At 34.6% G+C, this 15,267-nt stretch overlaps 3 protein-coding genes across 3 annotated transcripts; 1 reads left to right on the forward strand and 2 right to left on the reverse strand.

Moving 5' to 3' along the window:
* Positions 1-331: 331 nt before the first annotated feature.
* On the reverse strand, positions 332-5,605 carry LOC116129547 (probable terpene synthase 6). The gene is made up of 7 exons (XM_031415265.1): positions 5,371-5,605; positions 2,139-2,267; positions 1,651-2,026; positions 1,333-1,551; positions 1,085-1,223; positions 712-960; positions 332-622 (listed from the first exon to the last, which is right to left on the reverse strand). The coding sequence occupies exons 1-7, from the start codon at positions 5,603-5,605 to the stop codon at positions 332-334; spliced, it is 1,638 nt and encodes a 545-aa protein (XP_031271125.1).
* A 4,823-nt stretch (positions 5,606-10,428) lies between these two features.
* Positions 10,429-11,227, forward strand: LOC116129548 (casbene synthase, chloroplastic-like). Its single transcript, XM_031415266.1, has 2 exons — positions 10,429-10,728; positions 10,946-11,227. The coding sequence occupies exons 1-2, from the start codon at positions 10,447-10,449 to the stop codon at positions 11,225-11,227; spliced, it is 564 nt and encodes a 187-aa protein (XP_031271126.1). The 5' UTR covers positions 10,429-10,446.
* Positions 11,228-11,953: 726 nt separating this feature from the next.
* LOC116129645 (probable terpene synthase 6) lies at positions 11,954-14,661 on the reverse strand. Its single transcript, XM_031415377.1, has 7 exons — positions 14,362-14,661; positions 13,887-14,160; positions 13,359-13,734; positions 13,053-13,271; positions 12,805-12,943; positions 12,443-12,691; positions 11,954-12,353 (listed from the first exon to the last, which is right to left on the reverse strand). The coding sequence occupies exons 1-7, from the start codon at positions 14,629-14,631 to the stop codon at positions 12,063-12,065; spliced, it is 1,818 nt and encodes a 605-aa protein (XP_031271237.1). The 5' UTR covers positions 14,632-14,661; the 3' UTR covers positions 11,954-12,062.
* Between the last annotated feature and the right edge of the window lie 606 nt (positions 14,662-15,267).

Below are 15,267 nucleotides of genomic sequence, written 5' to 3' on the forward strand. Positions count from 1 at the left end.
ATCCTAGCCATGGGGAAATCCTTAGAAAGATAAACTGTTGCAAAGTTACTTTTCATCACTCCCTAATATAAGAGGAGGATACTGTGTTGCGAATAAACATTTTAAGATGGTTCTTGAATTTACTTTAGCCGGAAATAATAGCCATCGTTCATTGATCATAATAACTATTTTATTTATTAAATATCAAATATTGCTCAATTGAGCTGAGACATTAGTACATATTACATAATTAATTTAGTATCTGAAGCAGCCCTTACAGAATATTTTATTTAATTCTAAGCGTTCCATCAACTTGGAAGAAACATATCATGGATATGTAAAAACAAATGCATTAGATAGGGATTGGTTCAATGAAGAGTTTGGTTATGTAATCTTTCAAACACTCTGGAAATGAGATCCCATCTTTGTTCTTGTAGAAGACATTCACCAAGCGTGCAATATTCACTACTCTACGTAAAATTTCCACGGAGACAACTGTTGGCTTCATGCATTCTTCGTTTATATCCTTCCATGCATTTGAAATCATTGTGTTAAACTCCTTAATTGCTTCTTCTCTCGAGGCTCCATATTGCTTCATGTAGCATTCCATAGTAGAGACAACATGTCCTCTCTCTTGCTCAAACTAATTAATGAGAATACAAAAACGTAATATTAATTAAACATAATAAGATAGAAATACATGAGCTTCACATTAGTAGTAGTTCTATCTACCTTCTGGGATACCATGTCCCCCCTGAGACGGCCAATAGTATATGCAGCTCTAACGATTTCCGGAAAGTTTTGCAGCCATTCAAATTCGTTAATCCCTGCAATTTCTCCCATACCCACAAATAATGCTGCTATGCCGTAAAAACAAGTACCAGTGACCAATGCATTTTCCATACGTTCTTCGAATGATGGGACGAATCCTTCATGGAACCACTGGGCCTCGAGCAGATAGGCCCTGGCAAGCTCCTTCAGCTGTTTATTAACGAAATAAATAAAATACATAAACACCAACTAATGCAACTATATATAAAAATTGAGTAGAGACGATCTACACTTGTATATAAGACAAAACTAATAGAGAAAGAATGTTGATTACTTTATCCTTTGTAAATGAGACACTATAAGATCTTCCTTCTTCGCTCATTTCTTCGTCCAATTCATCGTAAAGATTCAAGATAGCGCTATAAAGAGCTTGCATATATTCTGGCAAATCAACTAGCGCACTAGAATCCCACCTAAAAGTATAAAAGATTTAAATTACAAATTAGATATATGGATGACAATAAGCTCCTATAAAATGTGTAAGATTAGATTTGTTAAGACTAATAATAAACTAATAAAAACCTTTCTAGGGCATCTGTGAAACTTTGGAGCTCTTCAACTGTACCATATGCGTCATATGTATCATCTATAACTGCAAGAATCATTATAATTTTAGTATGTAATAGACGGGCCATCGAGAAACAAGGCTCAAAATAATCTGCTATCGACCAAAAGTAGATCTCCACAATTCTGTCTCTTGAGTAAGGATACTTTGATGCCAAGTCACAATCCTTCCACCATCTGCAATAAGATTGTAAAAAAGTTGATTCATCATGTTCAGAGCTTCTTCAGAAAAAAATAAAAATAAATAATAACTAAAGTGAGAGATATAATATTTACCTTGTAAGATTTTTCATCTCTTGTTTGTGTAGCAATTGTACCCTATTGAAATCTAACTTTGCAAACATGAGTAGAGTTTCATTTCTAAATTCATGGTCTTCTTCATAGAAAGAGATGTACTGGCGTGCTTCCAATCTTGGAATACCTTGGTGCAAGGGCAAATCAAGGGCATTCATTATATGTTTTGCTAAATGAGGACTTGATTTTTCGGCCAAGGACTTGAGATGAGAGGTTGTGAAGTCAAGGGCCTCTTCAAGAATTTCTTCCCCATGTAGTCTCAAATGTATCGCTTCATATAAACTCAGCATGCCTCTTACATCGTTGGTTAAACTTTCCTTGAACATACCATCACTATTTTTCAACTTGTTGAACACGGCTGGTTAGCAATCAATCGTAGTTTGTTAATCAGTTTTTATCAGCTAAGACATATTTCTATAATTCACATATATACGATGTTCATGCGTTGATACAAATTAAGAGGTACTTACAGCAAGAAATCTTGAAACCATATTGTCTAAAAACTCGAAATAAAAGAGCAATAGTGTAGAGATCATAATCATTATCAACCGCAAGGTTAGGTTGAGCTTCAAAAATTTGATTTAGTTGTTCCTCNCCATCTTAATTGTAGACTGATAGCTATTATTATAAGCAAACTCCACCAAGGGTAACATCTCATGCCAGGACATTCTGTAATCCATGCAACAAGTCCTCAACATATCCTCAAGTATCTGATTCGTTCTCTCTATTTGGCCATCTTTTTGAGGATGATAGGCGGAACTAAAAGCCAATCTAGTACCCAAGTTTCTCTGTAAACTAGTCTAGAAAGCTGAGACAAATCTGGAATCTCTATCTAATACTATTGTTTTGGGTACTCCATGTAGTCTCACTATCTCTTTAATGTAAATTTGGGCCAATTGATCCAAAGTAGTGCTTTCCTTTACTGGAAGAAAATGGGCTGACTTGGTCAATCAGTCTACTATCACCCATATAGCATTAAACCCTTTCTGCACTCTAGGGAGACCTGTAATAAAATCCATCTAAATACTCTCCCATTTCCATTCAGGAATACTAAGCGGTTGAAGCAACCTTGATGGCCTTTGGTGTTTTGCTTTCACTTGTTGACAAACCAGGCACTTAGCTACAAAATCTCCAATATCCTTCTTCATACTTGGCCACCAATAGCATTTCTTTAAATCTTGGTACATCTTGGTTGCTCTAGGATGAGCAGTGTATGGTGTGTCATGAGCCTCCATAAGAATTCTCTTCTTTAACTCATCATCTTGAGGAATGCACAAACGACTCTTGAAATGGAGGACACTATCTAACAGATGGAACTCTGGTATCTTACCCTCAAGCACTTGTTGACTTATTTTCTGACACCACTCATCGGCAGCTTGCTTTTCTCTGATTTCTTCCAATAAAGTAGACTGAACCTCTAACCTGGCAATCCTTCCTGGTATGACCTCAATCTGTTCTTTGCACAATTCTTCTATTAATTCTTTCTGCCTTGTGAGTCGGGACAAGTAAGCTTTTCTACTCAAGGCATCAGCTACTACATTGGCTTTCCCAGGTTGATACTTAATTTCACAGTCATAATCTTTAACCAATTTTAACCATCTCCTCTGTCTCATATTCAGCTTTCTTTGGGTGAAGAAATACTTCAAACTTTTATGATATGTATAAATGTTGCTCATTGCTCCATACAAATAATGCCTCCATATTTTCAATGCAAAAACTACAACAGCCAACTCTAGATCATGTGTAGGGTACCTCGTCTCATACTCTTTTAATTGACGAGAAGCATAGGCTATTACTCTACCCAACTGCATCAATACTACACCAAGTCCCTGAAATCAGGCATCTGTATAAATATCATAATCTACACCCTCCTATGGTAACACAAGAATAGGGGCTGTGGTTAATCTTCTTTTTAACTCTTGAAAACTTTCTTCACAGGCATTCGACCAAATGAAAGGAGTTCTCTATTTAGTGAGAGCTGTAAGCGGTTTGGCCAACTGAGCAAACCTTACTACAAATTGCCTATAATAACCTGCTAGCCCCAAGAAACTTCTAACTTCCTTTATTGTCTTCGGCTGTTGCCATTCCAGAATTGCTTTTACCTTACTTGGATCCACTGATACACCATCCTTTAAGACGGTATGGCCTAGAAAGATGACTTGATCTAGCCAAAACTCACACTTAGAAAATTTGACGAACAATTTTTTATTTCGCAATCGTTGTAGCACAAATCTTAGGTGTTCTACATGTTCCTTTTCTATCTTAGTATAAACGAGGATATCATCAATAAACACCATTATGAATTGATCAAGACAATCCTGAAACACCCTGTTCATTAAGTCCATAAAGATTGTTGGGGCATTGGTTAACCCAAAAGGCATCACCACAAACTCATAATGCCCATATCTGGTCCGAAAAGTAGTCTTGGCAATATCTTGCTCTACAACCCTTACTTGATGATAACCTGACCTCAAATCAATCTTTGAAAACACTGCTGCTCCTTTTAGCTGATCAAACAAATCATCTATGCGAGGTAATGGGTATTTATTCTTCATTGTCACTTTATTTAACTCTCTGTAATCTATACACATCCGTAGAGATCCATCTTTCTTTTTCACAAACAAAATTGGAGCACCCCAGGGAGAATGGCTAGGTCGAATAAAACCCTTATCTAAGAGTTCCTGAAGCTGCTTTTTCAATTCCTGAAGCTCGGCTGGGGCCATCTAGTAAGGGGCTTTAGAAATTGGTGCAGCCCTTGGTGCCAGTTCAATACTGAATTCTACTTCTTTTTCTGGAGGTAAACCTGGCAAATCTTCCGAAAATACATATAAGAACTCCCGAACTACTGGCACATTCTAAATCTCTGGTTGTTGGACATCACTACTATGCACTACATGAGCAATATATCCTGAGCACCCTTTTCTTAACATCTTTCTAGCCTTCACACTGCTAATTAACATACTAAGCTGATGACCCTCGACAAAATTAAACTTATCTCCATCATCAAGNACTAACAAATTCTTCAGCAATCAATCAGACAACAACCAACTTCTTTTGCAACACACACAACTCTTCAGCAACAACCAAAACTTTTTCTTCTGCAGCAATCAAACAACAACCAAAACTTTTTCTGCAATATACACAACTCTTCAGCAACAACCAAAAAAAAAAAACTTTTCCAGCAACAAACGAGTCTTCAGCAACAATCAAACAACAACCAAAACTTTTTCTGCAATATACCCAACTCTTCAGCAACAACCAAAAAACTTTTCCAGCACCAAACACCAAACAAGTCTTCAGCAACAAAAAAAAAAATGAACATCAAACCTAGGAAAAACCAGTAGCTCGTTTGAGCTCAAGTGATTAACATTTCCCCTCAAATTGGACGACTACCCCTCTCACGGTTGAAAGTTAACAGTTTTCTTCAGATGTTCTTGTTTATTTCAGCAACACAGTACACATCAACAGTCATTTTACAGCTGCATACTTTACAGCGTCAGAACTGTATTTTCATAGCTATATTTTCACTACTTCAGATCTTCTCATCAACAGAGAACTCTTGCACACAAAAAAAAACAAGCTTCATTTTTTTTCACAGCTGAAGAACTGCATTTGCATAGCTTCCCAGCAACAATTCAGACTTCCCAGCAACACACAAAACAATCCGCAACAATCAAAACTTTTAATCTTCAGTAAGCAAACTGTTATCTAATTCAGTATCAACTGCAGCAGTGACCTTTAACTTGGCTCGGAGAGTTTGAAACCTAGAACTTGGAAATGCCTTGGTCAGAATATATGCAACTTGATATTCTGTACCAACATATTGAACACACAGCTTTTTCTTTGCAGCTAGCTCCCGGACATAATGCACATCTATTTCAATGTGCTTAGTGCGTGCATGAAAAACTGGATTCGAAGAAAGAGCACCAGCACTCATATTGTCACACCACAAAACAGGAGTGTTGTTAATAGTTATACCAAGCTCTTGAAACAAGTGTTGAATCCAAACCAATTCAGTGGATGCTTGACTAAGAGCTCTATACTCAGCCTCTATTGAGGATAAAAAGACAACCTTTTGCTTCCTAGAAACCCATTGGACAAGGTTCCCACCGAGAAAAATACTATATCCGCTGGTTGATCGTCTATCACTTACGTCACTAGCCCAGTCTGCTGTTGTGTCGTTTGCAACAACTACTAGCAAGTGCACTAGTCTCAAGTAATAAAGTGTAACAAAATATAGGTTATCGTACCCAAGGGATTGCGTAAACAAATACTGAAATATGAACTAGTCTTAACTTTATCTAGATAATCAAAACTTAGAATGGTGATCTTTAAAACTAAAAATATTAAAATCTGAAATATTGGAAACAAATTGCAGTAAAACTAAAATTGAGAATTCAATGAGAAAANAATCGCTCCCAAATATTGCAAAACATTACATTGAAGTACCATATTGATCAAACCACTAGCCAATGTCGTATTATTAAAAGGAATGTTATATAATATAAAAGTTCTCATTTGGCTTTTCGAGAGTGAAAATACTGAGAGTTTGGTTTGGTTGTGGCCGGAATCATGTATGGATCAAATCAATGCTCCGTTCTGGAGTGAAAAAGATAAAGGAGCTACTTTGAAAGCATCTTGAAATAGTAGGTTTAAAATAAAATTAATACTTTGTCAAAGGAGTGATCATTATATTAAGTTGATGCCGTCATCCATACGATGGGAAAGGTAGGGGTTCTCATTTAATGTACTAGAAAATTAGGTGGATTTTAGATATATAAAAATGCTACGGACAACGATATTTTACACAAATTCTTATACACCAAATGATATGTCAATTGAATCAGATGAGTCATGTATCACATTAACAAATATTTTATGAATAAACGGTTGTCCATTAAATATAGATGATCATCCATTATTATTGGATGATTGTTCATTTAAAATAGACTTCCATCCATATTATATGGACGATCGTCCACCTAGAATGAATGTCTGTTCATAATTTAAACTAAAAAAATTTGGCCTAAATTATTTATGGACGTCTGTCCTCATATCTTTTAATATTAACAAATTTTAGTTCAATAAAAAAAAAATTCTTTTAAATTTTCAATTAAAATGTTTAAAAATTTAGGTCTTTCAAAACGTGTTTCATTTATCTCTTGCCTTCCATTTTGTTTATAAATGAAAAAAAAAATTGAAAAAAAAGAATTTTGAGAATGGACGCCAGACAATGTCCATTCTAAATTTTTTTTTTTAATTTTCAAATTTTTTTAGATGAAATATAAGATGAAATACTCACACAATGTCCAACTCCGAGTCCATACTTTTACTTAAAATCAATTTTTTTTCTTTTATTTAATTTAAAAATTTTATACTTTAAAGATGAAATATTTCATCTTAAATTAAACAATGGACAAATATCCATCTAAAAGGGATGCTTATCCACTGAATGTAAAACTTTTTAAAATTTTTTTAACACCCGTCTATATAAGATGAATATACGTCTATTTTTTTTGCTTTTAAATTTTTTTGGACGGGTATCCTAAGTAAATAGATACCCGTCCATATAATATGAATGAGAGTCCATTAAATATGAGCAGACATCTATAAATATTGGACAATCGTTCATTCACGAAAGACTCTAGTGTGTCACGTCTGACTAGTTATCATGTCATTTGCTATAAAAATTTAGTGTAAAATTTCAATATCCTAGCATTATTCTACACACACACTCTTAATAAAATTTCTGGTCAGTTGGACGTTGAATATATCTTATTATATAATATTTATCGTCCACCGATTTTCTATTACATTTGACTGTCTACACATGTCAAAAAAGAAATAGAGAGAAAAAATATTAACCAATAAAATATACTCTGGAATTTGTTTGTTTCACCCATGCTAGGGCCTAGGAGCCTAATTGGTTGGATTTCTTTACTGGACAAAATAGTTTTTTTTTAATCTTAAAAGTACTTTAGAATTTTTTTAGGTTGTTTTGATGCATTTTAAAAGTGCTTATACAGTTATAAAAAAACTATTTTGTGACTCCTAAGAGATGCTCAAACAAAAACTCTTTTTGCCCTTATTAAAAATGTCGTAATTTCAAAAATAACTTTGGATCTATTATATTAAAACTTAAAAAGAAAAAATTAATTTTAGAAAGCTCTTTTTATATTTTCCTAGAAAAACAACTAAGAGTATCTCCAAATGACTCTTTATATAACCTAAACTCTTTATTATAAAGAGTTTATCCATAAAAATAAGAGTCCAACTGACTTTATCTTTAAAATATAAATTAAAGAGTGAGTTTGACTCTCCACATTTAGAGAGTCAAATTTCACTCTTTATTCTAATTTTAATTAATAAACTACAAGTTCCTATGCATTTTATTTATTAAGTCTCTTTCTTAAAAATAAAGAGTATCTTCATTAAATTTAAAGAGTTTATTGGATTTGAATAAAAATTGTGTTCTTTATATTTAAAAATTAATGAAGATGCTCTTCAAGATAAAGAACATTATTAGAGAGGCTGTAACAAACTTTTTATAAAAGCTCTACTCTAATAAGTTTTTCTTCTAGAAGTTTTTTTTTTTTTTTTTTTTCCTTAAGTTATACTTGAAGAAGGCATATCAAATCGGCATTGAAATTTGCAAAAATTGGATTTTTTTTTTTTAAATATAAGAGATAATATTGCATTTGTAACATAAACTTATAAACTTTCTCCTACAATCTCGACGTGGTAGTTCATAATTGGTTAGCTCATAAATGAGTCTTGTTTGCTTGTTATGAGCCTTGACTGTCAAATTACGAGCTAACTAATTATAAGCTATCTGAATATAAGTTTGAGCCTAGCTTTATTAGGAAATATATATCATTCAAGAAGGTTATTGGCTAAAAATTGCACTAAATAAAAAACTCTTTCACGGATTCTCATTATTTGTCCTGAAAGTGAATTTTTGGATGGAAGCTGTTGGCTCCTAGATGTTTTTGCTCGCTCTTCTCTTCTTGTCTCTAATCTCAAACACACCCAAATATTGCAAAATATTACATTGAAGTACCATATTGCTAAAACCACTAGCCGATAACTTTAGAGTATACTACATCAACAACCATCTCTCACAAACCTGAGGTGACAACTTGCAATTAATTAGTAGGACCCATGTAAGATCTGTTATGAACTGACTAATTGCGAGTTGTCACGTCAGAGTTGTAAGAGAAAGTTTATGAGAAAAAGTTGTTGGTGTAATATTACTCATAACTTTAATAGATTAAGTTGATGAAGTTATATTGGGTGAGAAATCATTCATGTGACGCGAAAGGTTGGGTTTATAATTGAAATGTTTTTATTTTACTGGGTCCAATGAGACAATAAAGAAATGGAGGAGATTTAGTAAAACACACTAAATAATTAAGATTAGATGGGAGATTACTATTCACAAAAAGATGCATAAACGTCGGTTGATAGTTTCCTAAAACCTAGGGTAAGAAAGTGTTATTTCACAAAAAAATAGGCCTATAAATTTTTTTCCAACATGCGATGAACAGGGATGAAGGCAATGTTCCATTTCGCCTGCTGGTGGCAAAGAATAATACAACATTTATACCACTCTTTTACACAATTTTTATTACATTATGATGTAGCATATGCCACAACCACACAAATTCTATTATAATATTAAAAATTCAAAATAATTAAAAATTTATGTGATTGTGGCATATGTCACATCATGATGTAATGAATATGGTATAAAAGAGTAGTGTAAATGTAACATTACTTGTTGGCAAAACCATAATAAACTAGTGATAGAAGAGTTTTAGACCAACGTTCTGAAAACCGGATCGGACAATGACCCGTTCAAGGGTCCGGTTTTCGGTTTGACCTGTTGGATTGGTCGGTTGGACTGTATTTTGTAAAAATTTTTTTAGTCCCTAATAGTTTGAAATTAATCAAAAACACCCCTATAATACTCCCTTAAGGTTTGAAATCTATCTAAAACACCCCTATCGCGCGAAGATTCTGGTGAGTGTGGCGGCAGCGACGATCGACGGCCAATCGAACCTGGAATCTTGGGGCTTTTGATGTGCAGGTGCCGGCGACTCTGATGGTGGTGCGATGGAGTTCCTTCGGCGTTGGAACTCGCCGGAATCAACGAAAGAAATCCAACGTCGTGTAAAGCCGTATACTTTAGGTGGACGGCGATCGATGAAGGCTGGATGACGGCGACTGAAAATGGATGGGTTTGGTCGTGGAGATGCCATCCGTCGAATGAGGGTGTTTTTTCCGTCAAAAGATGTCGGAATTCGGCGGCGATTGGACCGTGATTCGGCACTATTCTAGCAGTCCAATCCGGTTTAACTTTAAATAATGGTTTTTTATATATACCGGTTTTGCCGCCGGTCACTGTTTTAGACTTATTGCGGTACGCATTTATTATTAGATAACGCGTCAATGGCAGATCAATATATTTCACAGTCAAAACGATATTAATTTCTCTTTCACAATGTGGTCATTTCAATTTTTCATTTTCGGAATGGTAGCATTACTCATTTACTAAAGGACACGGTCAATATGAACACATCAAAATAGCCTGTCAGAAGATGATCTGAGAGCCTGAACACATTAAAATAGGCTGTCAGAAGATAATCTAAGAGCCTGGTAAATATGGAACAAGTTATTCACCAGTCAGAATATGATCGAACGCTTTCTATAAATAGGGTCCATTTGAGCCTTTGATTAGCACAAGTTGGTCATCTATCTTACTTCATTTACATTTCCATGAACTCATCAATGGCTTTGCAAACTCCTGTATCAGCATTGAACTCCCCGAAATGCTTTCCACCATCATCCGCAAATCCTCCCTCTAAAATATTTGTTCATGATTTTTTTGCTTCTCCTAGCAATATTATTAAGCATTCTGCAAACTCACTACAAGCATCAAGGAGGCTGCAGCCATGTTTAGCATCTGAAAACAACCAAGAAGCTTATCGTCCATTGGCAAACTTTGCCCCTTCCATTTGGAAAGACCCCAACATCTTCACTTCTGAAATACCTCAATTGGTATAATTAATTTATATTAGTTTCCTTTCCATGCCATATTAATCTTCGTGTTAGCAAATTGATTAAGTTAATTATGCTATAGTAGTACTGGTCCTCGTAAATAATTAGCTATATCTAATTAATTTCCTATTACCAGTTATTTTTTTAAATATGAATATTCTATTCTCTTTGTTTTACTAAATTCTGATGCATAAATTTTATGTTGTTTTGGTTTTAGGAAATTGAATCAAATGATAAACTCGCTGAAGAGCTTAAGCAACAGGTGAAAGAAATGTTAATTGCTTCTACGAGTGATCCGGCGGAGAAAGTTTGTTTCATTGACTCTATTTGTCGTCTTGGTGTGTCATATCACTTTGAGACGGAAATTGAAGAACAACTAAATCAAATTTTTGAAGCACAACCTAACCTTGCGGAAGATAATGATTATGATCTCTACACTATTGCTCTTCTATTTCGAGTTTTTAGACAACATGGTTTCAAGATGTCTTGCGGTAAGTAGATNGAAACGTGAATCGAATGGATCAAGATGGATTCCTGATTGATTGAGAAGAAAGCAGATCGAAATTGTGATGATTCGAATGAGTTGATTTGAGATGATTTGAAGAGTTGAAGAATCAAGTATTTTGGCCCCTTATCGAAGCTCTGATACCATGTTGAGATTTGAGAGAAAACGACGTTGAACAAATTGAAGAGAAGAAATATTTTCTCATGTATTGATCACGTGAATCTGTACAGCTCATATATACATACATGCATTGCTTTCTGTTATTCAGAAAGTAACTAACTTACTAAACCAACTAACTCTTAACAACCTTCTAACTAACTACGCCAACTCTGCCGTTTCACAGTCTTGAGCTGACTAAACTGCCATGCATTTATTCCGGTCAACTTGTCCTTCAACAGAATAGCCCAAAAACTTAGTTCAATTCTGTGGCAACCTCCAATCATGCCTTGGATCAAAGGCTGATAAGCTAAAAACGATCCTAGCCATGGGGAAATCCTTAGAAAGATAAACTGTTGCAAAGTTACTTTTCATCACTCCCTTACCTAACAGGAGGATATTGTGTTGCGAATAAACATTTTAACATGGTTCTTGAATTTACTTTAGCTGGAAATCATAGCCATCGTTCATCGATCATAAAAACTACTTGATTTATTAAATATCAAATACTACTCGATTGAGCTGAGACACTAGTACAGATTACATAATAAAAATTTCATCTTGGATAACTACAAAATTTATTTTGAAGCAGCCCTTATAGAACATTTTATTTAATTTTAAGCGCTCCATCAACTTGAAAGAAACATATCATGGATATGTAAAACCAAATCCATTAGATAGGGATTGGTTCAATGAAGAGTTTGGTGATGTAATCTTTCAAACACTCTGGAAATGAGATCCCATCTTTGTTCTTGTAGAAGACATTCACCAAGCGTGCAATATTCACAACTCTGCGTAAAATTTGCATGGAGACAACTGTTGGCTTCATGCATTCTTCGTTTATATCCTTCCATGCATTTGAAATCATTGTGTTAAAATCCCTAATTGCTTCTTCTCTCGAGGCTCCATATTCCTCCATATAGCACTCCACAGTGGAGGCAACATGTCCTCTCTCTTGCTCAAACTAATTAATGAGAATACAAAAACGTGAAATTAATTAAACGTTATAAGATAGAAATACATGAGCTTCACATTAGTAGTAGTTCTAGCTACCTTGTGGCATATGATGTCCGCCTTGAGACGGCCAATTGAATATGCAGCTCTAACGATTTTCGGAAAGTTTTGTAGCCATTCAAATTCGTTAATCCCTGCAATTTCTCCCATTCCCACAAATAATGCTGCCGTTTCGTAAAAACAAGCGCCAGTGACTATTGCATTTTCCAAACGTTCTTCGAATGATGGGACAATTCCTTCATGGAACCACTGGGCCTCGAGCAGATAGGCCCTGGCAATCTCCTTCAGCTGTTTATTAACAAAATAAATAAATAGATAAACACTAACTAATGCAACTATTAAGTAGAGACAATCTAAACTTGTATATAAGATAAAAGAAATAGAGAAAGAATGTTGATTACTTTATCCTTCGTAAATGAGACACTATAAGATCTTCCTTCTTTGCTCATTTCTTCGTCCAATTCATCGTAAAGATTTAAGATAGCGCTATAAAGAGCTTGCATATATTCTGGCAAATCAACTAGCGCACTAGAATCCCACCTAAAAGGATTAAAGATTTTAATTACAAATTAGATATGTGGATGACAATAAGCTCCTATAATATGTGTAAGATTAGATTTGTTAAGACTAATAATATACTAATAAAAACCTTTCTAGGGCATCTGTGAAACTTTGGAGCTCTTCAGCTGTACCATACGCGTCATATGTATCATCTATAACTGTAAGAATCATTAAAATTTTAGTATTTATCATCCGGGCAATCGAGAAACAAGGCTCAAAATAATCTGCTATCGACCACATGTAGAACTCGACAATTCTGTCTCTTGAGTAAGGATATTTTGATGCCAAGTCACAATCCTTCCACCATCTGCAATAAGATTGCAAAAAAGTTGATTCATCATGTTCAGAACTTCTTCAGAGCAAAAATAACTAAAGTGATAGATATAATATTTACCTTGTAAGATATTTCATCTCTTGTTGGTGTAGCAATTGTACCTTATTGAAATCTAACTTTGCAAACATGAGTAGAGTTTCATTTCTAAATTTATGGTCTTCTTCATAGAAAGAGATGTATTGGCGTGCTTCCAATCTTGGAACACCTAGGTGCAAGGGCAAATCAAGGGCATTCATTATATGTTTTGCGAAATGAGGACTTGATTTTTCGGCCAAGGACTTGAGATGAGAGGTTGTGAAATCAAGGGCCTCCTCAAGAATTTCTTCCCCATGTAGTCTCAAATGTGTCGCTTCATATAAACTTAGCATCCCTCTTGCATCGTTGGTTAAACTTTCCTTGAACATACCATCACTATTCTTCAACTTGTTGAGCACGGCTGATTAGCAATCAATTGTAGTTTGTTAGTTAATAAGATCATGTAATTAATTAATTAATTAAAACTAATATAAATATCGAGTGAACTATGCAAACAATTATAGCGAGTGAACCATGCACATTCCATAGTTCACATATATATGAGGTACTTACCGCAAGACATCTTGAAACCATGTTGTCTAAAAACTCGAAACAGAAGAGCAATAGTGTAGAGATCATAATCATTATCATCCGCAAGGTTAGGTTGTGCTTCAAAAATTTGATTTAGTTGTTCCTCAATTTCCATCTCAAAGTGATATGACACACCAAGACGACATATAGAGTCAATCAAACAAACTTTATCAGCTGGATCACTCGCAGAAGCAATTAACATTTCTTTCACCTGTTGCTTAAGCTCTTCAGCGAGTTTATCATTTGATTCAATTTCCTAAAACCAAAACAACATAAAATTTATACATTAGAATTTAGTAAAACGTAGAGAATAGAATATTCATATTTCAAAAAATAACTGAAGAATAGGAAATTAATTAGATATAGCTAATTATTTAACTTAACGAGGACCAATCAATTTGCTAAAACATGAAGATTAATATGGCATGGAAAGGAAACTAATATAAATTAATTATACCGAATGAGGTATTTCAGAAGTGAAGATGTTGGGGTCTTTCCAAATGGTTGGGGCAAAGTTTGCCACTGGACGATAAGCTTCTTGGTTGTTATTAGATGCTAAACATGGCTGCAGCCTCCTTGATGCTTTTAGTGAGTTTGCAGAATGCTTAATAATATTGCTAGGAGAAGCAAAAAAATCATGAACAAATATTTTAGAGGGAGGATTTGCGGATGATGGTGGAAAGCATTTCGAGGAGTTCAATGCTGATACAGGAGTTTGCAAAGCCATTGATGAGTTCGTGGAAATGTAAATGAAGTAAGATAGATGACCAACTTGTGCTAATCAAAGGCTCAAATGGACCCTATTTATAGAAAGCGTTCGATCATATTCTGACTGGTGAATAACTTGTTCCATATTAACCAGGCTCTTAGATTATCTTCTGACAGCCTATTTTAATGTGTTCAGGCTCTCAGATCATCTTCTGACAGGCTATTTTGATGTGTTCATATTGACCGTATCCTTTTGTAAATAAGTAATGCTACCATTCCAACAATGAAAAATTGAAAATGACCACGTTGTGAAAGAGAAATTAATATCGTTTTGACTGTGAAATATATTGATCTGCCATTGACGCGTTATCTAATAATAAATGTGTACAGCAATAAGTCTAAAACTCTTCTATCACAAGTTTATTGTGGTTTTGCCAACAGCAGGCGACATGGAACATTGCCTTCATCCCTGTTCATCGCATGTTGGAAAAAAATATATAGGCCCTATCTTTTTGTGAAATAACACTTTCTTACCCTAGGTTTTGGGAAACTATCAACCGACGTTTATGCATCTTTTTGTGAATAGTAATCTCCCATCTAATCTTAATTATTTAGTGTGTTTTACTAAATCCCCTCAATTTCTTTATTGTCTCAT

The sequence above is a fragment of the Pistacia vera genome, unplaced genomic scaffold, assembly GCF_008641045.1.
Source record: "Pistacia vera cultivar Batoury unplaced genomic scaffold, PisVer_v2 Contig212, whole genome shotgun sequence".
NCBI classification, from domain to species: Eukaryota; Viridiplantae; Streptophyta; class Magnoliopsida; order Sapindales; family Anacardiaceae; genus Pistacia; species Pistacia vera.